Source organism: Antechinus flavipes, chromosome 2 (genome assembly GCF_016432865.1).
Source record: "Antechinus flavipes isolate AdamAnt ecotype Samford, QLD, Australia chromosome 2, AdamAnt_v2, whole genome shotgun sequence".
NCBI lineage: Eukaryota > Metazoa > Chordata > Mammalia > Dasyuromorphia > Dasyuridae > Antechinus > Antechinus flavipes.
The window spans coordinates 60,283,127-60,309,741 of NC_067399.1; the positions used below are offsets into that span (position 1 = coordinate 60,283,127).

Genomic DNA, 26,615 nt, shown 5'->3' on the forward strand with positions numbered 1-26,615 from the left:
AAGAGCTATCCCCATTCTTCTTCTTTCTGCCCCTTTGCCTTTCAGGTGAATGCTGCTTCTATGGGCATTTTCTAGAGGGAGAATTCAGTTGCTTTAAGAACCTACTTCTATATAAAAGAACAGCTCTAGAGGAGGTATCCCCATTCTATCCCTTGTGTGCCAGAAGAGGAGTTATCTTCCCCCGATTCTCTTACAGGCTCAACGGGAGCTGGTGATCAGTTAAAGTCAAAGAGAAGCCAGAGTCCTTCCTGTAAGGTGCTGACAGGACCCACTGGGAAGCAAGATCACAGATCAACCCTCTTGACACTAAGATCTTTGACCTTGGAAAGACAATGTGCAAAGACAGAAGCCCAGCATTAAACATGGTGGAAACAGTGGGGAGATGCTGGAAATGGGACATTTGTAGGGTAGCGGAGTATTCTTGAAGGTATAGGATAAAAAGAGAGGTGTTTGCCCAGACCAGGAACCCATACGTCCTATGCCATCCTGACACCCCCTCCCCCAAATAAGGGCACCCACTCCTTTAGGAATTATGGGCGTTGGGAACAGATGTTTCTGGCCTCCCCTCAGACCTTCTCAGGCTCTGATGTTTCAGGAAGAGGCAAAACAGAGGAAAAATGAGGGAAGCTACAGAGATCTTCATTTTGTAAACACTGTTCAGGGGAAAATTAAATAAGAGAAAAGCAAAATTAGAGCATTACCTGTTGGGTTGTTTAGGCCCTAAACAGTCAGCTAGTTAAACTAATTAAAACAATATAAACTGTTAAGAAAATTTTCATGGTTTTATTGTATAATGAGGCATTGGAACATCTGAACAAATCAAGATCTGGGCTGCACACGCAGCTGCTGCTTTCTCCTTCGTTTCTTTGGGTTACTAGAGCAACTTGTCAGTACATTAAAAAAAAAAGACAACCTTTTGCATTACTTAGTCTTTCTAAGGCATGCGCTGGTACAACACAAACTTCTCCTGTCAGATGCAGCTAGTCTAATGTCCAAACATCATGCACAACACACTCAAATAGTGATGCCTCTGCCACCACCGCGGTGTCCGCCCACCGCGGCCTTGCAGGCTTGTGTATGATATTTGGAGTGTTCGGAGGGGGCTGGGGAGAGGAAGTGTGAATAATATCAGGAAGAGGAGAGAGAAGGAAACAGCGTGGGTGCCTTGGGAAGAGGAGGCTCAGCCAAAGTTGTGCAGCGCTAGCCTGAACATGTCGTTGGTACACACCCAAGCATCATTGATGTTCTTTAATAGAAATATCTGGTGGAATCCCATGATGGGGTCTTCATCAGCCTGTGAGGAAAGAGGAAAGACACCTGTGAACCATGTGGAAAGTGATGCAGAAATCAGAACTGGCCCCTTCGTGTTTTTTATAACAAACACCACAATCATGCCATGTTCCCTTCAGGCAACAGAAAGGTCAGTCGGGGATCTGGAGTCCAAAGCTGGGCAATGCTCCTTAACAGAACCTATGTACCCGTGGTCAAAACACTTCTCCTCCTCTCGGTTTTCAAAGCTATAAAACAGGTTTAGAACCAGTTGGTTTCTCAGGTCCCCTTCTGGCTCTAAAACCTGGGATCCCATTAAATAAGAAATTCAAGGCTATGCTAATGGGCACATCCCACAGTTCCAGTGCCCTGAATCTCTAGGACACTCCTCTGAGAGTTTCGGTCATCTAACACTTGGCCTTCTGTTTCCTTGAGAGCACACGAACCACAACCAATAATAGTTCAGCCACTCTTGGAGGCATGGTTGTCTGTGAAAATTGGAGAAAAAGCTCTTTGAAAGGAGAGCTTTTCATTTAGACTTAGTCCAAGTGCTTGGCTACAGCTAGAATCACTTAGAAAAAAACATGCAAAGGCTGTAAATCCCTGCAGGATCATGGGAGGGAGAGCCAGAAATTTACCAATCACTGGCCTTGAACCCAAGATAGCCTAGTCCCTAGAGCAGCATAGGCTATCCTTGGATACAGGGAACCACATCCCATGAAAAGGCAACACAGCAGCATCAGATCAGAAACCAAGAGGCTAGAAGCAACATGCACCCACTGGGCAGCTTGGGATGTTCCCTTCAACTGTGATAGGGGAAACAGGAACCCATCCAATAGGCAGGCCTCTGGGGAGAAGGGCAGGGATAGGGTAGGAGGAAAAGAGCCAGGAAACAGGTCCTTCCCAGCCCTGTGCCAGCTCAGGCTAAAGGAAAAGATTTGGATTTTCCAAATGTATAAAAAGTATGCTCTTTTTAAGAGATTCCTGGCCCTCAAAATCCTTTCAGATATCCTAAGTAACATGCTTCATATGTATTCCAAGCAATTTTTATAAAAGTCAGACACTGCCTCTAAACATATCTGAAGTGAAGCAGTAGGTCGTCTGTGAGGGCACATCCTCTATCCCAACTCTCAGACCTAAGTTTGGCCCCAATGCCCTGTGCACAGAAATCCTAGAGCTCAGCCAGGTGACTCAGAGCAGGTGCCAATAGGGAGGGATGAGAAGGAACAGTTATTCCCTTCCTTGTTTATTTGGCCTGGATGGAAGGGGATGAAAGGGGATAGAAGCAGCTCTCTGAGCTCAGGGTACCATATAATATCAGTAAAAGGTATGAAGATAGACAGAGGTTCACCATGCTCAATAAGCAACTTGTAAGATCAGAATGTGATTTGAGCACCACAAAATAAGAAATCACTCGTAGACGCTGCTCAGGAAGATTTTTGGGGGAAACTAAGGGAAGGGAACTGACAGGGATAAAAGTCGATCAGGACAGAGTGGGAGAAAAGAACTGGAAAAAACCAGGTAAGAACCAAAGAACAAGCCATGTAAAAGGGGTCAGATAGCCAGCAATGTTTATGGCAATACATAAGAACATACATATCCCTGGCATAAAATGCTAAGCCCATCAACAAGATCCCCTCATTGGATGGAAGGAAAAGGGAGGGAAGCAAGGTTTTATCTGTTTCTTTTTCACATACTACCTGCCCAAACTGAGGTGCCCCGAGGGAAGCCAGATAATAATAATCTCACATGGAGGCATCACTTTTAAAGTTTATAAGCACTTTCTTCACATTAGTCCTATGAAGTTGAGAGTGTAATTTTCATCAGTCCTACTTTCCAGATGAGAAAATAGACAAAAAGAGGTTAAATAACTTGCCCAAAGTCATAGACATATGAAGAGAGCCAAACTGGAGCCCGGCCTCCTGCCCTCAGACCCAAGGCTTCCAGGAGCAAAGCTGGTACAATGCCAGTGATATCTCAGCTGGAGGTGCAACCCACTCCCCAATCTGTGCTGATGTTTCTACATGAGGGAACTCTCCCAGTTCTTATGAGAAGAACACATCCAATCCTGGCTCTGATGTCCCCGGAGGTTTAAATCAATCTTAAGACAGATTCCTTGGCAGGAACCTGAAGTTGGCAAGCACCCCCAGGTGGAATTCCACTTGTACTTTTGGACATTCCTTCTCTTTCAAGATGGCCCTGACTGTTCATTTTGCCCTGATTCCACCTATTCCACTATTCTGAGGTGATAGAAAACAAATACAATAGAACTTATGAAAAAGTTCCAGAGATTTTAGTGGAATGCAAACTTAATGAGTCAATGGTTTTATATGGCAGCCAAAATGCCCCCATCTAATCTTTAACTGGCCTGAGAAACCCAATATCCAGAATGAGGGAGTTAAGAGTCAGTCCCGCTGTCCTGTGCCCTGATCAGAGCATAGTCTGGACACCACATTTTCACAAGGACAGTGAGAAGCTGCAGTTAATTAAAGGGGACCAGACTGAAGAATCAATTAGAGACGGTGTCCCTCTACAGATTAGTTGCAGGAATTGGGGATGTTTAGCATAGAGAAAAGAAGGCTTGGTAGAAGGAGGAAGAATGAGCACCGTCTTCGAGTATCTGAGGGATTGTTTTCATGTGGAAAAGATGTAAGAATTGCTCTTTTTGGTCATGGGGGCAAAACTAGGAGCCAAGGGCAGAAATTGCACAGGCCGATGCAAGTTCAAAGTATAAAGGAAAACTTCCTCCTCGTGAGAGCTCTCCAAAATTAGAATGGGCTGCCCCCCCTAACTGGAGGATGGATGACCATTTGGAGAGGAGATTGTAAAGGGAATGAAGTATGAGCTATACTAAAGATTAGGGACTCCAAGGTCCCTTCCAACTCTATGCACCTGTTCGGATCATCACCCCTCAAATCTAAAACCCCAATGCTCAGTGGGGATGTGGGTCTGCTCTACTCAGCCAAGACACCCAGGGCAGTTGTGAAGACAGAGATGTAGAGGGGAGACATGCCCCATAGCAAGCTTTAGAGAAAGTCTGACAAGATCCCCCAAAATGGCAGCTTTCATTCTATGTACCTCTGAAGCAGGAAACAATGGAGGCAGGAGACAGAATAACCCTTATGCCTGTTATCCACAGGCAGCGGCAAGATGTAGTAGAAAGAGCGCTGGACTGGAGTCAGGAGAGACCTGGATTCGAATCCTGCCTCCGACACTTACTTGCGATGTGACTATGGGCAAGTCACTTAACCTCTCTGAGCCTCAGTTTCTTCATCTGTAAAATGGGGATAACAACACCTGTAGTACCTACCTCACAGGGTTGTGGTGAAGATCAAATGAGATGGTGGACATAAAGGCCCTAATGGGCTTTACGGCAGCTCGTCAGGCGAGGTTGAAATCCCCCCACCCTGTTAGCCCCTAACTGAATACAAAGGATCCCACCTGCTGTGGAGGTAGACTGCTCACCTTTAGCTGCCCCACCACCATGCTGAGTATACAGCTGTCAGGGGTGGGCTGGTGGTCCTGAGCTGTGATGCTGTGCTGTATTTTCTGAAATGGAAGGCTCTGAAAGAGAAGGAGAGGCGAACATGAGCCACAATCAGGAGCACAGTCATCTTGGACCCCCAAACCAGCCGGCAAACAGAGGCGGGGCTCATACTTACAGACAATTTCTCCACGATGGCTGCTTTGCCTTGGAATTGCTGCCCCTCCCATGTAAGGCAAGATGCATCAATCTGGGGGGAAACATTCAGAATCTACTATCAGGACCTGACTAGACAAGGGTCAAGGCCTTAGGCCAGGGGACCGAGGAAGCACAAGCTCCTTATCACTACAACCCTTTTAAGACTTAATCTAATTTTTCCTCTCCAGTGGAATCAGAAAGGAAAGTGAGCTGTCTCTCTATGAACTGGCACCTTCCTCACTCTTGGGAAATGAAGAGACTGACTCAAAGCAAAGCCCCCACAAGTGGCCCAAGGCCCCTTTGCACTCAACAGCATTCCTGCTGGAGCTCCCCACCAGACATCCAGACTTTCTTACTCAACAAGCTCTGAGAATCTCTTCTGGTCTATAGTGGTAGTCTTTTTCACTTTCCATTTCTCTTTTTTCATTTCTTTCTTTCTTTTTTTTCTGTGAAGCAATTAGGGCTAAGTGAGTTGCCCAAGATCACATGGCTAGGAAATATTAAGTATCTTGAGGCCGGATTTGAAATTCAGGTTCCCCTGACTCCAAGGCCTGTATTGTGTGTGTGTGTGTGTGTGTGTGTGTGTGTGTGTGTGTGTGTGTGTGTGTGTGTCTGCATGCACATGCACATGCAAGACATTAGGGTTAAGTGGCTTGCCCAGGGTCACACAACTAGGAAGCATTCTTTTTTCCATTTCACAATTCTTACTAAACCTCTCTCAGAGGCAGTATTCAAACCACTGGGAGAGAAAGCTATTTGGAGCTTTCTCTTTCTTAAGGCTTTTCTAACTTCATCCAGATAGCCTGGTTTGGGGAGCACTCCAATACTGAAGGAGAGATTCTGCACAATTATAAGAGTAATGGAAGACAAAATGGAAGACAGAAATGTCAATTTAATTACATAATCTATAAATATTTGGGAGCTTTGCCAATTTAGTTATGACATTCAATAGATTTTTTTTTTTAATCATAGAATCACAGATTTGGAACCAAAGGATCTCAAGCTTCACTTTCTCATTCTATAGATGAAGAACAGGTTAAGTGCCTGGGAGTACATGTCAGGCAGACTCTTTTCATTGTAAAAACTGTGTTTTGCCAATCTCCTCACTCCACCTTGCCCATGTAAACAGGTACTGTTCTGTCAATGAAACTGCTGGGTTGAGGCAGCATTGACATCAAGCTTGAATGTAATCTGTACTACTAAATTTAGTTTCCAAGAGCTTTCCCTTAAGACCTACAAAAGCAACAGTTCCTAATTTTATAACCCTCAATAGTTTACAAAGCACCTTCTTCCCACTGACTCTAGAAAAGCAGTAAAGTCAGAAGTTGAGAATCTGAACAACATTTCTCCATAGAAACAATGTTATAAGTGGCAATTAGGTTCTCAGACTACTCACAAAAAAGTTCATCTAACCCAGCATGTCCCTGAAGCATACTACTACTAGCATTTCATTTAACCACATGTTATAACATTGTTTCCATGAGAAAATGTATGAAGTTCTTCCAAGTAGAATGTGTAAGAGATACTGGTAGGTGTTTAATAAATGTTTGCTGAACCCAGACACAGAGAATACTCCCACCTCAGAAACATCTGGCAAACTGGTAAAGAGAAAGAATCCTTGATTTAAATGATTTGTTCCCTCTTTTCAGCTATATAAGAAAAGGAGTATTTTGGAAGGAACCTCCTTTCCATTTCAATAATAATATGCAATAATAACCTCTCTCTAGATAATTTATTCTACAGGTGCTCTAAACTAAAACCGCTTAAACTACCATTCACAACCCATCTGGTTTTTGTAACTGATTGTGGGAGTCATGAAATTATGATTTATTATCAATAAATGTTTGAGTTACATACTATTTGATATACCTATATACCCAGAGTCACATAAAAATTTCGGAGACAAAAAGGGGTTGTGAGTGAACAAAGTTTAAGCAGCCCTTTCTAAACTATGTAATAAAGTGGAGATGAAGTCTGTGAGCAGGTCTTTCTTTTATGATCATTTCTCCATTGAGTACAGAAGTAATTACAGTTAAAAAAAAAAGGGGGGGGGGAGGAGGGAAATTAGGAAGCTAGAAAATAGTATGACAATATCAAACCAAAACAATTATGAGCCAAAGAATCACAAATTTGGAAGGGATATTAATTTAATCTTCTCTTTTTGCAGAGATGGAGAAAAAGTGTCTCAAGGACTTTCTCAAAGTCATGGAACCTTATTGAATAAGCAGCAATACCAAAATCAGAAGCCAGATCTTCTTACATTCCAGTCTCTGGTAAAACTGACTGATACAATTCTACCTACCTACCTACCTACAAAGATCTGGTGGAGGAACAATGGCTAATGTCAGCCATCCCCACCTGCAGAAAATGAATTCTGTCCCAACCCCATTATCCCACTCCCCAACCACTTACATATATTGCTCCTAATTGGGTTCTGTCATTATCAAATAACTGGTAGTAATGTTGAACAAAGCTGGATCCAATCTGCTCCCAAATCGGCTTGTCTCCCATTCTGGATCCTCACCTAGCAGCAGAAACTGAAAAAGCAGAAAGAGAGAACGAGAACATTGGTATCAATTACTAGGCAAAAGAGTTTGAAAAGCTTATTATATCTAACTCTGGGCTCCTCTGCCCTCTTCCATAGTCCTTTGTTCAGACAGCATTGGATACAGAGTAGCCTCTGATCAAAAACCTTGTTCTAGGTCCATTATCAGGATGTCATGAGATGGTCCCTTTGGAAGACTTTGCTAATCTTACACATGATTTTTTATATGAATGTAAATAAATAGTCACGCAGCATTTTTTTGAGGATATTGTTTTGGACTTGGAGAAAGACGATAATTAGAAACCATCTTCTGCCTTTGATGGTCTTACAATTTAGGGGAGCCCATTTGCTAGTACAAGAACTCTAGGAGGTTTCCTAGAATATCCTCATCAGGACTATGAGGCAACCTATAAAAGAAGCTTCTAATATTTTAGTTACAAGATTAATTCATACAGCAACCAGAGCCTTTTCTGTATGACCCCTGGGACTAATGAACTGCAATCAAAGTCAGCCCACCGAAGGGCTGTGGTTAAAAGCAACCTATTCACCAAGCTAGCATAGGCCCTACAGACTTGTCCTTTCCTACTTCCAGAAAGTCTATGGTCATTTTTCAGGGAAAGGTAGGTCAGAAACACACTGCCCAAGATCTCTGTAGGAAAAGCCGTCTCTTCTACCCTCACTTTCACAAGGAAAAACAAAAATCTCTAGGAACATTAACCAACCTGCACCTAGAATGAGGTTCCCCAAACAGAGAAGCAAAGGGCTGATAGCCAGGAGAGGCCTGTGCCAGCTTGCTCTGCAGTCTGTTATTCTGAAGCAAGTTTCCCTTTCAAATAGGCTACAGACCATTCCTTGTAGTTCTGGCTTGAATAACTTTCTCATCCTGTCATGCCTCATAGGGATAAGATGGGTGGCAATAGAACTTCAATGCTAATAGGCAAGAGGAGAGACAGGGACCCCTAAGTCCCTTTTGAGCCACAATAACCGGTTTCACTGGCAGTTACAACCATCATGAAGCAAATACAATTGGTAAATCACAAATATAAACAGCTGGGGAGTAGTTAAAAGACAAATGGTGGGTGGGTGCTCAATGTTTTCCAACTTCCTAAGCAGCAAACAGAATACCTTCCTAAATGGGAATAAAGATGGAGAGACTTTTCCATGAGCACCTATGTTTAGCTGAGAGTGGGGAAGAAAGAAAAGATCTGGACTTCTCCCTTTTCCACATTTATTTGTACATAAGTATGATTCCTGGGAGAGAGAGCTCCCTTTATATATAGCTGATGGATAGAGTCCCTGGGACTGGCCTAGGAAGGGACAAAGGGTGAATCTCCTTGTTGTCTGCCTTCCTTCCAAAACTTCAAGTAGATTATTTTCAGGCCTAGCCAGAGATAAGGGTTTAGACTATGGTGAGTATTTAGCTTAGTCTTGGTCATCCCTGGGTCCCATGCCCTAGACCCAGCAACCACTTGATATGAACTTCCAAGTTGGCAGAAGGGGAAATGGTCCTTCCAATTTCTGGATAAAGAAAGCAGAACACTTTGCAGCTCACGAGATGCAAGGTTTGCAATTTCTCAATGAGCCAGCAACTTCTAAAAGCACCTGCCAGCAGCAAGGTGGGGAGTCCCCAAAGACCACCTACCCTAGGGTTCTCTTCTGTGGAGTGCTGGTTAACAGAGGACAAGTTTCCTCTATATGCTGAAAGGAGCAGCACAAGCAAACCTGATTCCTTAATACTGTAATGCTGTTTGCTCCAGAGGCCACAGGAGGGAGCTGGCTGCATTAGACAGGGAGGACACTTAATGCAGACAGACAGACTTAGGATCTGAGACTTAAATAGAGAAGGGACTCAAAGAGATCATCTGGTCCAATCTCCTCCTTTTGCAGTTGTGAAAACTAAGGCACAGAGACCTGTCTACAGTCACACTGGGAATAAAGAATCTAAATTTCAACTCAGATCCTGCCATTCCAGATGACTTTTCCACTGAACCGAGTTCTCAAATCTCCCCCTCCCCCTCCCAAGAGGCTGAGGGCTAGATAAGAGGACAGTTTTATTTTTAGCCAACATAAAAATATTTCACCATGCTGGCTGTTCTAAAAATAAAGCCAACATGCTTACATGACTAATAAATCCATGTCTAGGAAGTCTAAAACTAGCTGCTATGAATGAGAACTGAAGCAGGACTGGGTAAGCTTTGTTTTAGTGAGCACAAGGTGAGCTTTGGCTCACCCATCGCTTAAGATTTATTCAGTTGAATCCTATAGCTGCTTAATGTCAAGCCCTATCTCTCCTGATTTGACCTGCTTTCAAAAACCTGGAGTAACAGCAAAGTGTCAGGCCACCAAAGGGCAGTTACAATGGGATCCCAGGCTGCTGGGAAAATACTGTGCACTGAAGTACCTTCTATTCAAAGTGCCTCCCAAGACAGAAGAGACATGGGGGTATTTCAGTCCCAATGCGATCAACTGCTTTCAAATCTCTCATTCACTCTTATCTTTCCTCTTTTCCTCCTCTGTCAATTCTGTCAATTGAGAGAGGGATCACCTTTTCAAGTTCAAAGGAATTATAAGTTGGTAGGGACTGATTATACCCCCTCATTTGAAGAAAAGAAGCCACCCTCTAGAGCAGGGGTCCTCAAACTATGGCCCACGGGCTAGATGCGGCAGCTGAGGACGTTTATCCCCCTCACCCAGGGCTATGAAGTTTCTTTATTTAAAAGTCCACAAAACAAAGTTTTTGTTTTTACTATAGTCCGGCCCTCTAACAGTCTGAGGGACAGTGAACTGGCCCCCTATTTAAAAAGTTTGAGGACCCCTGCTCTAGAGGTTCCAGGAATTAAGAAGCCTAGTCTTGGGTTCCATGCCAGGCATCCTGACCTGGATTCTGAGCTTTCTACACATATGCTGCACTGCTGCTCCTCAGTCCCTCCTATTCGAGACTGGACAAGCACTAAATGAAGAAGCCCCTCTTCCAGCGCTCCTTTCAAGTCTGCCTCTCCTTCCCATGCTAAGTGCCATAAATAAGCTTACTCCTTTCCTTTCCCTTCCCTTCCACAGGCTGATCCTTAGGTATCAAACCTGAAGCTGCAAAATTCCTGAATGCTACTGAATCAAACTAATCTCGAATTGGGAAGTGTTTAACAAAATAAAAAATATAATACAAGTGATCATGTTAATTTGTGAGTTTCTAAGTCAATAGGAGCATTTCTATTGGAATTTGACCCCACTGGTCAAGTATGACTTCTGAAGTATGTCAAAAACCTCACCTTCACCTCCTAATTTTGCTCAAATTCATTCCTTTTGAGAACTCTGAACTGAGGGAAATCGCCAAAAGACGGACACTGCTGTACTCAAAGGCATAGCCCCCCCATCTCTCTAATTATGGCCCTCCTAATATTCATGAAAAAAACACAAGCATATGACTTTCTGAAGAGCTCTCCGATTACTGTACAGCATCCCGAAGAGAAGGACTATTTTTAAAAGTGTAATTACTTGGGAAGAGGATGGAGGAAAACTCTAAGGCAATCCTTGACTATTTAAAAGAACTTAACCTTAGACTGTAGTGTTATGTGAAGAACTCAGAAATGACAACCCAGATCCAAACCAGAGTTCAGCCAAGGCAATATGCTGGAGTGAGATGGGCAACACTATCCACACGACATCCAAAGGGGCCTTTTTTAACTTCAGTTGAATTAGTTCCAAGGAAACATTCATGTTTACATGATTCCAGGGAAAAGCAGACAGAATCATAAATTGAATTGTAAAAATGGAGAACAATTTATGAACCTAATAGATAACAAAGTCCAGGAACAAATTTATCAGCTATTGTGCCAAGCAATGGGAAAGGCTCAGAGACAAATGGCTTTATATAAAAAAGGAGATGGCGTCCAGTCAAAGGAACCTTTGTAAGGCAATGGAAAAAATGATTTTTAAAAAATCTTAACACTTCTATAGGTTTTTTAAAAGTATGAGACAACAAATATATTAATATGACATGGAGATGATAGCTTCAAACTTTTCTAAAAAGACCACATATTTCTCTATGGCCTGAAGCAGCATATGAAGAGAATAAACTTGCCATAAATATTTTTTGAGGACCTGATCTTTCCTATAATTCAGAGAGAATAAAGAAAACCCCGTACTTATTTGGACTAAAATACCTTCCAACACATTACAGAAGTTTAGCTTCTGCTAGCAAAACCTGAATTTGGGTCTTTGGGGATAAAGCACTTTTTAACAATCATGTAGGGAGAGGAGAGATAATGAACCTGATCAATCCACACTTCTGGGTAAGTCTGTGCAGAGTCAAGACTTTGTCACTTCTTAAAAATGCAATTATTTCCAGAAAATAAATAAACAAGAAGGAAGATCAACTTCCAAATAAAAAGATAGGCTGGAAGAGCTCCATCTGATGACTGTCTTCAGAGGTGCTCACAAAGGAGTTAGTCTCCTCAGAGGGCAGGCAGAGGTCAACTTTCACACCAACTGTCAGCTCCATGGTAACCTCTGATTGAAGAAAGAGAGGAAATTTCCCACATTAATATAGCTTAATCTGTAAAGAATCCTAGGAACAACTAAAGAATAAAGAGATCTCAAATCTAAGCCATTAGCCAAAGAACTATGTTTCATAAACTTTAAAAAACATGATCTCATTGTTTCTTTAAGCTTTCAAAGTCACAAAATCTAGTCAAATTATGAAGCAAACACCCCATCTAGCCTTTGCTCTGATTGTCAGTGAGAGAGAAAGAAACAAGACACTCAATTCAATCTAAATGATGGACAGTGTAATATCTGGGCTAGGTTTCTTGAGGTCCTCTGGACAGGCCTTGGTCTCAGCAGGATAGTCACCATGAAGATAGTCAGGAATAGAGTCTAAAGTTTTTATTGTCTCCTTCACAGTCTATTCACTCTGACTGACTGACTCCCCAAGTCTCTCAGCCCTTAAATACCCTATTACAATTACATCATTACAGCATATTGAGTATATGCCAACTAGAGTGATTCTATCATTATATCAAACTAGAGTGATTCTATCATTATATCATACTAGATATGTGTGAACTAGAGAACCATTATCTCATCAATTATACTGAGTTAACACTTTGTTGTAAGTATTCTTGTTTCCAAGTATACTCCTCCAGAGTTTAGGCCCTCCGTAGGGCAGGATTTACAAAAAGCACAGAACTTATAAAGATTAGAGGCCAAGTCTAGCAGCGTGGTTAAAAACATAGAAATAAAACTCAGAATTAGGAGATGGGTCTTGCCAACCCCAAAGCCCAAACTCTCTCCCCCACACCCTATGAAAGCCAGGTCATTGGAGACATTTGGATTCAACCATGACTCTTTATTTAGAAAAGCCCACTCAAAAAGAAAGGAAAAACTCTATGCTTACTGACTTTAAGTCAGAGAACAAAAATCTGCTTATCTGGACCAAATCTAACTTCATTTTATAGATAAACTGAAGTTTAAAGAGGTTTTTAATCCTGTAAGAGTCCCAGGAAACCCAAAAGGGGGTCTTCCTGATCTTTCAGGCTGCCAGAATGGGCTAGTGCTCAACTGGCCTCTTAACTATAAGATAGCTTGTATTTGTCCACCTCCAGAAATACCAACAAACAAAATGAGAAAGACATGAAAATTGATATAAACTTCATGGTGAGGGTAACATGATAAAGTCTAGACCAAATGACTATCAATCCTCCAAACAATTTTTTTAAAAGCATGTTTAGAGCAATGTGCCAGACTGAAGTTTAGGAAGATGTGAGTTAGAATTTCTTTTAGGACCTTACAAGATAAAAATCTCTTTGAACAACAGTTTCTCTATCTGTAAAATGAAGTTAGATTTGACGACCTCTCAAGTCCTAAGCCAGGTAAAGTGAAGAGAGTACTGGGCCTGGAGTCAGAAAGACCTGATTTCAAATCTGGCCTCAGACATTTCCTAGCTGTGTGACCCTGAGCAAATTACTTAGCCATCTTTACCTCTGTTTCCTCATATGTAAAATGAGTTGGAGAAGAAAATGGAAAACCACTGCAGTACTTTTGTCAAAGAAAGTCAGATCTGACTGAAATGACTCAACAAGATACTTTCCAATGATTCTAAATCTAAGATCCTATAATTTGATTCATAAGATTTATACTATTACAGCTTCACTTACTGTATCCCCCTTCAATTTCATATAACCTTTGTACCTCTCCTATGTACTTAGGTATCATACTATAATTATTTCAGAGGATTTATGATTTATAGCTAGAAAAAACCTTTTAAGATGATCTAGTTCTACAGCCAGCACAGATATTACATATTAGGAAATTGGGGCCTAAAGAACTTTTTAGTGACTTGCCCAAGGAAAAAAAAATAAAAAGAACCAATGAATGATTTCCACTTCCCCTCCCCAAGCCTGCTTTCTCTGCAGCTGGACTTTCCCAACCTCTAGAGAAGTACTTTACTGATCCTCAAATCCCACCTTCTGCCAGAGGCTTTTTCTGGTCCTCCTCCTCACTCCACTGATCTGATTTATCTTTTTATAAGGACAGTCACCCTTTCCCGTTAGCCTCTAAGCTCCTTGAGGAAAGGAAGCTGGTGGGCACTTAACAAGTGCCTGGCAGTTCTACCAAGAACTACCCAATTTGTGAACTAAGCCAACCAGAGCAATTTGGAACTATGTCCAAAAGGTTACCAAATTGTGAATATCTTTTGATCCAGCAGTGTCTCTACTGGGCTTGTATCCCAAAAAATCATAAAGAAGGGAAAGGGATCCACATATACAAAAATGTTTGGCAGCCTTTTTTGTAGTGGCAAGGAACTGGAAACTGAGTGGATAGCCCTCAATTGGAGAATGGCTGAATAAGTTATGGTATATGAGTGTAATGGAATGTTATTGTTCTATAAGAAATGATCAGCAAGATGATTTTAGAAAGTCCTGGAAAGACTTATAGGAACTGATGCTGAGTGAAGTGAGTAGAATCCAAAGAACATTGTATAAGATAACAATAAGATTATGTGATGATCGACTGCGATAAACTTGGCTCTCTTGAACAAGGAGGTGATTCAGTTCAATTCCAAAAGACTTGTGGAGAGAGCCATCTGCATCTAGAAATAAGACTAAGGGGACTAAATATGAATCACGATATAGTATTTTCACTTTTTTGTTGCTGTTTGCTTGCTTTTCTTTCTTTCTCATTTTTATTTCCTTTTTGATCTGATTTTTCTTGTGCAGCATGATAAATGTGGAAATATATATAGAAGAATTACAGATATTTAACATATATTGGATTGCTTGCTGAGGATGGGGAAAGGGAAAAATTTGGAACACAAGGTTTTGCTAGGGCAAATATTGAAAACTACCTTTTAATAGATTTTTATTTTCAAAATATATGCAAAGAGAGAGAATGAGAGAGAGAGAGAGAGAGAGAGAGAGAGAGATGGAAAGAAAGGGGGAGAGAAAAGGGGAGGAGAGCGACCAAGCAAGAGCACCCACCTAAAGCAACAACATCTGATCCTGACCAAGGAACTGGACAGAGGCAAGTCCTACCAAATACCCACAAGCTCATCAACTAAAAGTGTCTTTTTCTCTTTAAAATTGGCATATTAGTCTAGTTGGGATACACTTGAGTCAGCTGACACAAATTCTAATGCTGCAGACTGAAAAAAATTTGGTCAATCCAAGGAGAGCCTGGGCAGAAATCACGTAAATCCAGCACAATACTATGTATATAGTGACCACTTGTGGAATTATGTGCCCTAAAACCAGAAAAGATTCCAAAGACCACCTGTTTCCACTCTCATTTTATAGATAAGGAGCCTGACAGGACACAAAAATGTGTTCATGGCCATAAAGCTAATTAACACAAGCCCTAGGATTCACCTCCCCACCCCCCCCAGCACAAACTCCAGATCAAGAGCACTTTCCACTGAGCCATTCCAATACCTTACAGCCCCAAAGTTGAAGAAGCTGTTCTCAGGATATTTCAATGGAAAGTTGGGTTTGAAGGTAAAAATGCTAAATCAAGAGAATTATACCTAATTCTAGGGAGAAGTCTGAGAGCTAGATCCAGGAAAACTCTTCTCACCTAAGCAAATGGCTTTCCCAGATGAGACAGGTAGTCGACTTGGCTTCCAGTGTACTTAAATCAAAATACAGAGATCGAAAAAAGGCTAGTATCACCACCACCCTCATCCACACAATAGGAATCAATCAAAATGTATATTTTAAGACAAAAAAAAAAACACTGTCTACAATCCACTCTACCCTGAAAACTCAGGCTCTTATAATTTGGTCAATTGCTACTGATTGTTCACCCTGACCTGCAAAAGAATATTCAAAGAAACACATCCTCTACCATCTCTTGGCTGGCATCTGAAAGACTCAGGGCCCACAGAACCCTAAGTACTAAATAATGATGTATTAGGTGGTTGATTATAAACAATTCCAAACATAAAAGGAATACTATTTCTTTTCCATTGTTATACCTGGCAAGAGCAGGAAGAAAAAGTACTAAGGCCTGAATTAGGACATTTATTCTGCATCTCCACTTCTGCTGTGGGTGACTTTGGTCAGTTCAATTCTGGTTTCCCTAATTCTACAGAGAATTGAAACTCGATAAACCTATTCATCATTAAGATCGTAGAAAGATACTTGAATTTAGGGCCATAATGGTCCTTAAAGATCATCTAGTCCAAGATTTTATCTTACAAGTAAGGAAGCTAGAGCCTATATTAGTAACGAAGCATAGCCATTATAAGGAAAAATTTCCAGATGAGACCCTAGTAGAAGTGTATCGATTTAAGTATGTTTTTATGGATTCCCAGTTGGGAGTGGGGTACAAGTGTGGAGAGCCAGACTGCCAATGAACAAAGACCATCAAAGAACAGAATCTGAAGAGTGAGAACAGTCCTTGGAAGTCTTGCCTACTTTTCCAATCCTATAGACCATTGGTGTCAAACTGTGGACCATAAACTATCCTAGAAACCACAAATTAAGATTATCTATGTTGTATTTTTATTTATTTTGTTAAATATTCCCCAATGAGACACTGATACATTGTTGGTGGAATTGTGAACATATCCAACCATTCTGGAGAGCAATTTGGAACTATGATCAAAAAGTTATCAAACTGTGCATACCCTTTGATCCAGCAGTGTTTCTACTGGGTTTATACACCAAAGAGATACTAAAGAAGGGAAAGGGACCTGTATGTGCCAAAATGTTTGTGGCAGCCCTGTTTGTAGTGACTAGAAGCTGGAACTTGAATGGATGCCCATCAATTGGAGAATGGTTGAGTAAATTGTGGTATATGAACACTATGGAATATTATTGTTCTGTAAGAAATGACCAGCAGGATGAATACAGAGAGGACTGGGGAGACTTACATGAACTGATGCTAAGTGAAATGAGCAGAACCAGGAGATCATTATATACCTCAACAACGATTCTGTATGAGGATGTATTCTGATGGAAGTGGATTTCTTTGACAAAGAGATCTAACTCAATTTCAACTGATCAAGGATGGACAGAAGCAGCTACACCCAAAGAAAGAACACTGGGAAATGAATATAAACTACTTGCATTTTTGTTTCTCTTCCTGGGTTATTTATACCTTCTGAATTCAATTCTCCCTGTGCAACAAGAGAACTGTTCAGTTCTGCACACATATACTGTATCTAGGATATACTGTAACCTATTCAACATGTAAAGGACTGCTTGCCATTTGGGGGAGGGGGTGAAGGGAGGGAGGGGAAAAATCAGAACAGAAGTGAGTGCAAGGGATAATGTTGTAAAAAATTACCCTGGCATGGGTTCTGTCAATAAAAAGTTATTAAAAATAAATAAATGAATATTCCCCAATGACATTTTAATCTAGTTGCAGTACACCCACTTGGGAGTTCTGCAGACCCCTTGCAACTTAAGCATTTGACATGTCTTCCCTACACTATAACATCCCTTCCAGGAGGTTATTCAGCTCTTGTACTTGAACAGTCAGAGACAGGATGTCCACCACCTAACGCATTACCTCATGCTGCAACTCCTTCTATTCTTGTTCTGATTCTTCCTGGATCTAATTACTGAGGTGATATCCACAACAGCTAGCTACTCCAGTGAATAGACACAACAGAAATTCAAAACTCAATCCTATATCAGGGCAAGAAATAAGGAATTACAAAGATTCCTCACATTTCACTTCTATTGTACTGTTCATTTGTCCAAGAAGTCCAGACAAGGGCCACTAAGCTGTTTCATGGCATCCAAAAAGCTTGCTAGCCAGCTCTGTTCATATTGCTAATGGCTAGGAGTGGGGGCCACAATCTCAAAGCCTGGCTATTCTAGCAGTGCTTCTATCCCAAGTATCACTGCACTAAACAGGGCTTCCTACCCACAGAAGTTAACAAGCTCATTCAGAGACTTACATTTAATTCTATATTAGAATACTGGCCCTAGAAATTACACTAGAAAGTATAAAATAAACATATATACATATATAAAACCTGCAATTTTATAGCAGCTAGGTTCATTACACCATCATGGGCAGGTCCTGTTTTCAATTACTGTTGTTAATGTTTTGTCATTTTCAGGTTTATCACCCCTCTTGGTGACCTCTTTGAGATGTTGGAAAAGATACTGCAATAGTTTGTCATTTCTTTTTCTAGCTCTTTTTGATGAGGAAACTGAGACAAACAGGGTGAAATGACTTGCCCAGTTAGTAAGTGTCTGAGGCTAGATTTGAACTCAGGAACAAAGGACCCCCTGACTTCGAGTCAGGTTTTCAATCCATTGTATCACCTAGCAGCCACTGAAAAATGGAAAGGAAGCTTTCCCAGTGATCAGTACCAAATTGTAAGAAAGCAACACAGATAATTTTTTTTTAAAAGGGGGTGGGGGGGGGGGGGGGAAGCATTCTGGATTTAGAAGGAAGCTGACTTGGGATTATTTTGAAATCAATCTTTCCACATAGTAAGGTTAATTATAGGTAATAAAAAACAAAATCCAAAGAAATAATTTTTTTTTTTTTAAAGAGATGGTCAAAGATAATTCAAACCATGGACAGTCCATAGGTTGGATCATCTAAAGCTGCCTCTACTGGCCACCAATCACATGGGAATTAATGAGACAAGCTTACTAACAAGGGCTGCTCCCCAAATGAAAATAGGCCGCTTCAGGACACAGTAAGTTTTTGTCATCGGAATTCTTCACTTGAAGGCTGGATGACCCCTTATTATAGAGGGGATTCCTGCTCTGGCAAGGATTGGGTTCAGTGATCTCAGGGTATAAGTTTGAGCACTGGAAGAGACATTTGCAATCACCTAGTCCAATTCTTTCATTTTAAAGATTTGGAAACCCAAGAGGTATGACTTGCTCACAAGATCAAGGGAAATGCAGCTGAATCTTGTCATTCTACCGAATCCATGCTACCACAGTGAGCTGCAGATCCTGGCTAATTTCAAAATTCTTTGGTGTTGCTCTAAGTAAAATAGATGACCTAGTGCCCTCTGAATTTCTCTAGGGAAAAAGGGGCCACAGAAATTCCATGTTTAATACCTGCTTAATTGACCAAACATTAAAAAACAAATTCCTAACTATTCGAAGCTAAGGTTAGCCTCTTGCTTCTACTTGGTTTGCATGTATCTAGAACCATTTTTTTTTTTTTTTTGCGGGGGGGGGGGGGCGTCATGGACTTCTGCTCAGATTGATTTTAAATCATTGAAGGAAAAGCTAAATTTCAGTTAGAGCTGTGTGGAAAATAAAGGTACAACTTCTTTTCAACCCAATCAAGTTCAGAGCCCCCGATATATGTATATGCATGGACTTTGGAGGTCCATGGAGCCCAGATTTAGCACTGCTGCTCCAAAATGATCTGACTATTCAGTTTTAATCTTAACTCAATCTGAGAGTAGGGAAAGCATCAAACTTTTCCCAACACTCACTTCTTTTCCCTTCACATTAACTTCAGAAACCACAATTACAGCAGCAGTCTGACTCAATAGGCCACATAAGAAGCTGAAGGGATGAGGCTAAGCAATCTTTCTATAAAGTGGGGCTTTTCCCATTTCACTAGGTTAGAGAACACTCTACTGATATAATGGAGCCAGCCAGCCAGTCTGCAATCCCTGCTCAGTAACAAATAGACACTTTGGGAAACAGGGAAGGAAAAGGTGTCTATAAAGAAATATAGAACCAGCAAACCCCAAGATTAGCCCGGAAAAGGAGATGAAAGAACAGATAAGAGCAGGGCAAAAAGCTAATCTTTCTAGTTATGATGAGAAAACACTAGAGAGAAAAAAACAGTTGCAAATTAGAAGGTGGATGCTTAAATCATATACAGAAAAGAGAGATTAAAGTGTCCTAACTTTCTAATAATTATAGTAATTTAAAGAGACAGAGGACTAGATGTTCACTAAAACCAAGGAATTAAAAAGGATGTAAAGCCTAGATTACAACCCAATTCTTAGTCCCCTACTTCAAGCCTCTCCACTGGCTAGTATGATGCTCTCCCAAATTTAGCATGATGTCTGGCACAAAAATAACAGACACTTAATAAATAAATGTTTGTTGTTCTCACTGGAAACAGAATCCCAATCCCAGTCCTCCTACCTACTTAGAAATCAACACCTCAGGTTTAGAATCAAAAGAATTTTGAAGGAGAAAGAGAAAAGCTTCACCTAGACCATTCTTTTTATAGATTAGGAGATTGTGACAGAGATGCTAAGAAGATCCTTGTCTGAAGATCACACAGCAAGTCAGTGAGTGGTAAAGTGAAAAATCCAGATCTTCTGATATCTAGTCCACTACTGTCAAGCTATCTTTCTGATATTCATTTTTAACTTGTATATCATCCTGGACAAGTCAGCTCCAAGTTTCATTTCTTTATTATCAGGGGGAAAAAAAGAATTAAGAAATAAGAACATTTCTCTCTCCTACTGAAGCTGAAAAGAACAGATTCTGTGGTCGTTTCTTAGGTTGATTCCATACACACAAACTTACAACTCTGATCAAAGGTGCATTCTTCCCCTGAGAAAAAACCTAGAGGTAGCATTGATCTTCAACCCATTCCCATCCAATGAGAACAAAACTGACCACCAACACTCACTGAGTTCTTTCCCACCCCACCCTCCATTTGAGGGAGGATTTCCTGTCTTGCTCTAAACTGGAAAGAGACAGGGAAGAAAGCAAGGAGATAATAGGGAATGGGGATTTATTAAGCACCTCCTATATGATAGGCATCATGCTAAACACTTTACCAATATTATTTTATTAAATCTTCATAATAACCCTGGGTGCTATTGTTATTATTACCCTTATTTTACAATTGAGGAAACTGAGGCAGGCAAAAATTAAGTGATTTGCTCAAGGTCACAAGTGTCTGAATAGGATCTGAACTCTGGTCTTCTTGACTCCAAGCCCAGTACTCTCTCTATTGCACCATCTAGTTAACGGTAATGGTAAGAAACTCCCTTACAAATTTAGCCACAAAGGATTCCTAGAGAAGATTTGAAGACTATAATTCCTAAGTCCTTGACAAGGAATTTTAACTCATTCTATCCTGAAGCCTGAATAAAATGATGTGGACATTGTCATAAAACCTAGAGGACCCCAGAATGTGGATATCACAGAATCAGGGGCCTAATAGCTAGAAGGCACCCGCACAGGCATCAAGTCTCATGTTCTTAACCTAGAATTTACGAACTTTTAAAAAGTGTTTTGATAACTTTACTTCAATTTCATTGGCTTCTTTTATAAATCTGTGTATTTTATTTGATGTACTTCAAAACACTCTAGTGAGAAGAGGTCCACAGGCTTCAAGCAGGTTGCCAAAGGCATTGAGGACACAGGAAAAGTTTAAGAAGCCTTGATCTCACACAACCGTCATTTACAGATAGGCCAAAAGAGCAAGAGAGGCTTATCCCAAGTCACAGGCCAAAAATCAGGCTAAAGATTCCAAACTGGGCCTTCTGACTCCAAGTCTTGTATAGTTTTCACTGTGTCACACTCCCTTTTTATTCCTGACAGGTTGAGGTCAGGCAAATTGCTTTGTCCAAACATTCAAGATGGCTAGGTGGGGTGTCAGATAAAATATGAATGGTATGGCACATGTTATTAGGGAGGTCTGAATTCAAATTCTGCCCGATACTGACTAGTAAAACTCTGTGCCTCAGTTTCCTCATCTGTAAAATGAGTACAATAGCATTTACCTACCAAGATTGTGGGAAGGATTCAATTATCTAGCAAAGGTAAAGTGCTCAGCAAATGTTCAAGTGTTAACAATGTTATCTATGGCTATTATCTCATTGGGGCCAGAATAAGGAGGCTTTGTAACAAAAAAGGATTTCATCTGGTAAAATACTGAGAAAGCATTTTTCTTTTATCTTTATTATTCTTTATTCTTTTATTCTATTTATTCTATTATTATTATTCTTTAATCAAAAGCTAAGACTTCCACAAGGTTCATGAGAAGGCCTGATGTCCTATATATCCTAAAGGGGAGGATTTGGCTAGGGTCTAAGAAAACTGTTTTCAGCACTAAAGGATCCTGTTAACTTTCAGCCCTGCCTTCTAATTTCAGGAGCCCTATGTCCAGGCTTCCTATATCAGACACTTCAACAACTGCTGCATGGCACACATGCTAGCATCTTTAGAGAACAAGCAAATCTGGCTGATGTTGCCTCCCTAGTCCAGAGAATGAGCCTAACTTGCTCTCTGTTTGGAGAAAGGGCAATTGAGAAGTTAGGGATAAAAGGATGTGGCCACTGAACTTTGAAACAGTTTCTTTTTTCAGTCTTCTGGTCTTAGGTATGGACTGTCCCTCCTTTACCTTTCCCCCATTCTTCAAGGTGATGGGAGAAAAAAAAAAATCACCCTATGGTAAAACCATACTGGTTGATACTGATACCGATGAAAATAATACACAAAACAAAAACTGAGATAATCTTTCTTCTAAAGAATTTATAGCATCCCTATGGTCCTGGAGGCACTACAATTACCAGATGAATTAAAGTGAATGAGAAAAAGTGCAATTACTGAATCACAAAAAGAAAGCCAAGTCATAAGGAACCAGCTTTATTCCAATCAATGTTTTCCTTTAGATCAGTCTTCTCGGTACCAGCAACCAAAGACTTTCCATTAAGTGCTTATATTTTAAGCGGTGGTGTTAATTTCAATCAGATCAACTCCAACCTGTCCCAGAGGAGTAATTATTATAAGCATTTGTTATGTTAAACCGATAGAATCATACAACAAAGGACAAGGAGGCAATGACTAAAGTCAGTTACCACACCAAAAGCGATGGTGAAGGGCAGCTAGGTGGTGTAGTGGATACAGCACTGGTCCAGGAGTTAGAAGGACTGATTTCAAATCCAGTCTCAGAAATTTGACACTAGCTGTGTGACTGTGGGCAAGTCATTTAACCCTGACTACCTCATCCCCCCAAAAAAAAGTAAAAAGGGGAGGGAGATGAGTAAGGGTGGCCAGGACCAGTTCTTCAAAACTAGCCTTGTAAATAAGGAAACTTTCCCATGAATAATGTAACAAAGCCAAGCAATCAATGAAAACCAGTGACCTACTGGCCCTGTGAGTATAAGAAATTTATGGTGCAACAGATTTTAAAGCTAAAAGAGACTACACTATAAACTCATTTTGTAAATGAGGAACCTGAGTTCCAAAAGTGACTTGCAAACAGTCAGTTAAGCAACAGCACCTGGGACTGGAACACACATCCTCTAACTTTAAACACGGTCCTCTTCTTCCTATACCATAGAAGTTTTTTTTTTTTTTTTTTTTTTTAATTAAGTGTAGACACTACATTGGCTTTTAAGGCTACATAACAGAAACTGACTAAATTAAAGGGGCCAAATATCTATGAATGCCTCTTATCACCTTCTGGTTTTAGTCAAACCAAGGTGCCTCATAGGAGTCTTTCCCCACATAATTCAGGGCTATTCCTCAGAAAGAGATGACCAGTCAGGATACCTTAGCTGATCACATCAGACAGACCCTGCTGGACTTTAGAAGAACTACAGAAATTCAATCACCATCTAACAAGCCCAAGGAAGAAAAAGCAGAGCTTTAATCTGTCTGTCAGGTCACAGTGGAGGAAGTAATGTAAAAGACCATTTTAACAGACAGAGATTAAGAGTGTGATGTGCATATGCCTTCACAGTTACTATGTTATTGCCTCATAAACCAGATAAATGTCGATTGCAAACAGAATTCTGCATTTAGGATTCTGCGGCCGGGGAAGCTACATGGTGCAGTGGATAGAGGACCAGTCCTGAAGTCAGGAGGACCTGAATTCAAATCTGGTCTCAGACACTTAACACTCCCTAGCTGTGTGATCCTGGGCAAGTCACTTAATCCCAATTATCTTGGAGGGGGGGAAGAAGATTCTGAAGTCAAACTGACTATACTTAGCATCCAAATGGACAGAATTAATGAGGATTAGCATCAGAGATCCAGTTTGATACCACAGATATATTTACTAAGTATGTACTATTCTAGGCAGCGAGTTGGTAAAATGAATAGAGTACTGGCCCAAGAATCAGAAAGATCTGAGTTCAAAAATGACCCCAGACATTTACTGGCTGTGTGGACTTTGGACTGGGACTTTGCCTGGGTTTTCTCAACTGGAGAGGAAATGACAAAGCACTCCAGTACCTTTTCCAAGAGCAAAACCAACTTGAACAAAGAGCAAGGTACTATGCTAGATAATGTTCCAGGGAGCTAACATCAAAATGAAAAAAAGAGAATACCAGCCAGGTTTTAAAAACGAGATACTGGCTAAATGGCAACGTTACAGGCAGGAACAGCAAAGCCAGAAGAAAACAGCAGGCTGAGAGGGGATGATTATCAGCTGAGCTCTGGACAGCTGGGTCTCAGGGTCCTGACCATAAAATGAGAGGGTCTCTGCAGCAGCTTCCGGCTCAGTTAGGATCTGGCTCCAGACTCTGGCCTTGCACCCTAAAAAGCATGATTTCACCCCTCCAAAGGCTATAAAACCAGGGAAGTGGCCACAAGGCCCAGCCCCTTCCAGCTCCATAGGCTGGGAAACTCCCATGGAATCGGGGTTCGGATCGTGGTTCTGCTTCGACCTGAAATGTTGGAACCAGAGGAACTAGGTTTCAATCCCAGCTCCGAACTGTGTGACCTTGGGTCAAGTCTCCCTCTCTGGGCCTCAGTTTCCTCACCTGTAAAATGAGGGGATTGAATGAGAAGATGATTAAGGTCTCTTGCGGCTCTTAAGCTCTCTTAGCAATATTGGGCTCCTAGGGTAAAGGTGGGCTCCGAAGCCTGCAAGCACACACACAAGAGGACCCTCTAGAGGCAGGATTAAAGGGAAGTCCCTAGCCCACGCTGCCGGCCCCACCCCCACCCCACCCCACCCCACCCGGCTGGCCTGGCGAGAGCGGCGTGGGCCCAGACTGCACGAGGGGGGCTGGCCGAGAGAGAGCTGGGCTCGGCTCGTCAGGAAGGAAGTGGGTAATCCAAGCCGGGTCTCTCCAGGGGCCCCCTCCCAGTCCTCCGGACCCCGGCCGCCCCCGCCCATGACCGCGTGACTTTATTCCTTCTCCCCATGACCCGCCCCCGGCCCCCGGGACCACGGTCCCTCTCCAGACTGGAGCGGGCCCGGCCTCCCGGGCAGCCCCGGAATCTGAAGCGAGTGGTCAGCCCGGCCCCGGAGGCCGGGGAGGGCGGGGGCCCCGCCAGGCCCAGCCAGTCCCAGACATAGGTCTCGAAAGAGCGCTAGGGCGGGCGTGCGCCAGCCCCGGCAAGAGGAAGCGGGCGGTTCCCCGTGGTCCGGCCCCGCGCGGCCGGACAACGCGTTGCACTCACCCGACTGGCTGGCACGATGGCAGCGGCGGCGGTGGCGGCAACCGAGCGCGGTCCCGGACCGACTGTCCCCCCCCCCACCCACCTTCCCTCTCCCGCCCCGAGCCCGTTGCACTCTGGGAAATGCAGTGCGGCCGCGCTAGACTTCAGCCGAAGGTTGCAGGAACAGAACTACAATTCCCGACATGCCGTGCGGTGCGGCCCGAACGCAGTCTCCCTGCCCAGGAGAGGTGGGGAGGGAGCCGGAAGAGACGGGGCCTGGCTCGACCCCTGAGCATTGTGGGCTAGCGGAGGACCTCGGGAACTTTTCTGCCTTGGCGCCTTCCAGGAGTCAGTCCAATCCAAAGTCTTTACCTCTGAGAGCCGGATAACTCTATCCATGACACCACCCCTTTCCATCCCAGTCGTGTCAGAAAGTTTCCAGTTTGAGGGAAATCCACATTGTAGCCTTTTCATGTGTGAGCTGGAAGGGATCTTAGAGATGATTCCGCTCCATCCCCCAATTTTACAGATGAGGAAACCGAGCCCAGAGCTTAATTTCTTCCAGGTTGCCCGAGTCCAAATCCTGCATATTTCAAATAAACTCCCAAACCCTGTCGTCAAACCCCGCCTGGAAGCGTATACAGTGCTGGAGCAGAGGGGGTTTGGAAGAACGCTCGGCAGCTAGCGGACATAGAGGACGTGGCCTGGACGGGGAATGGCCCGAAGGAACTGGAGGAGGGCGTTTAGCTTGCAGAAGGGAATGTAGAAGAAAGCTTAGACTTAGTCCCTATGACTCCTAAAGGGAAGCCAATCCTGCAAGTTCCAGGGGCAGACTTCCCTGCAAACAAACTTTCCAAAAATTACTGCTGCTTAGAACAGAAGCGGCTCCCTTGGGAAACAGAGCAGAGGGAAAGGAATAATCATTTATATGGCACCTACTATGTACCAGGCATCCCACTAAGCACTTTATTTTCCAAATATCTCATTGGATCTTCACAAACTCTGGGAAGATGTTATTTGCCATTTTACAGTTAAACAAATTTAAGTTAAGTGGCAGCCAAGATCTAAAGCCAGATTTGAATTCTAATAGCCCGGCAACTGAGGAGTAACATTGAGCTCTGTGGAACAGCATTTGTTAAGCTGGCATCCATGCAGAGACTCAGGGACTCCATGGACTTGTACAAAGGAAAAAAAAAAAAAAAGGCGGCATCAGTTTTCACTAAACTCTACATGAAATTCAGCATTTCTTTTATGATTTTAAAGTCATTTAGAGAAAGGATTCAGACTGCCAGAGGAGCCCTTCGCACAAAAAAAGGTAAAGAAT

At 42.2% G+C, this 26,615-nt stretch overlaps 1 protein-coding gene across 1 annotated transcript; it reads right to left on the reverse strand.

Annotated features, from left to right (window-relative positions):
- Positions 1-761: 761 nt before the first annotated feature.
- On the reverse strand, positions 762-25,400 carry NUTF2 (nuclear transport factor 2). Its single transcript, XM_051974972.1, has 5 exons — positions 25,313-25,400; positions 7,364-7,488; positions 4,932-5,003; positions 4,735-4,833; positions 762-1,294 (listed from the first exon to the last, which is right to left on the reverse strand). The coding sequence occupies exons 2-5, from the start codon at positions 7,460-7,462 to the stop codon at positions 1,181-1,183; spliced, it is 384 nt and encodes a 127-aa protein (XP_051830932.1). The 5' UTR covers positions 7,463-7,488; positions 25,313-25,400; the 3' UTR covers positions 762-1,180.
- Between the last annotated feature and the right edge of the window lie 1,215 nt (positions 25,401-26,615).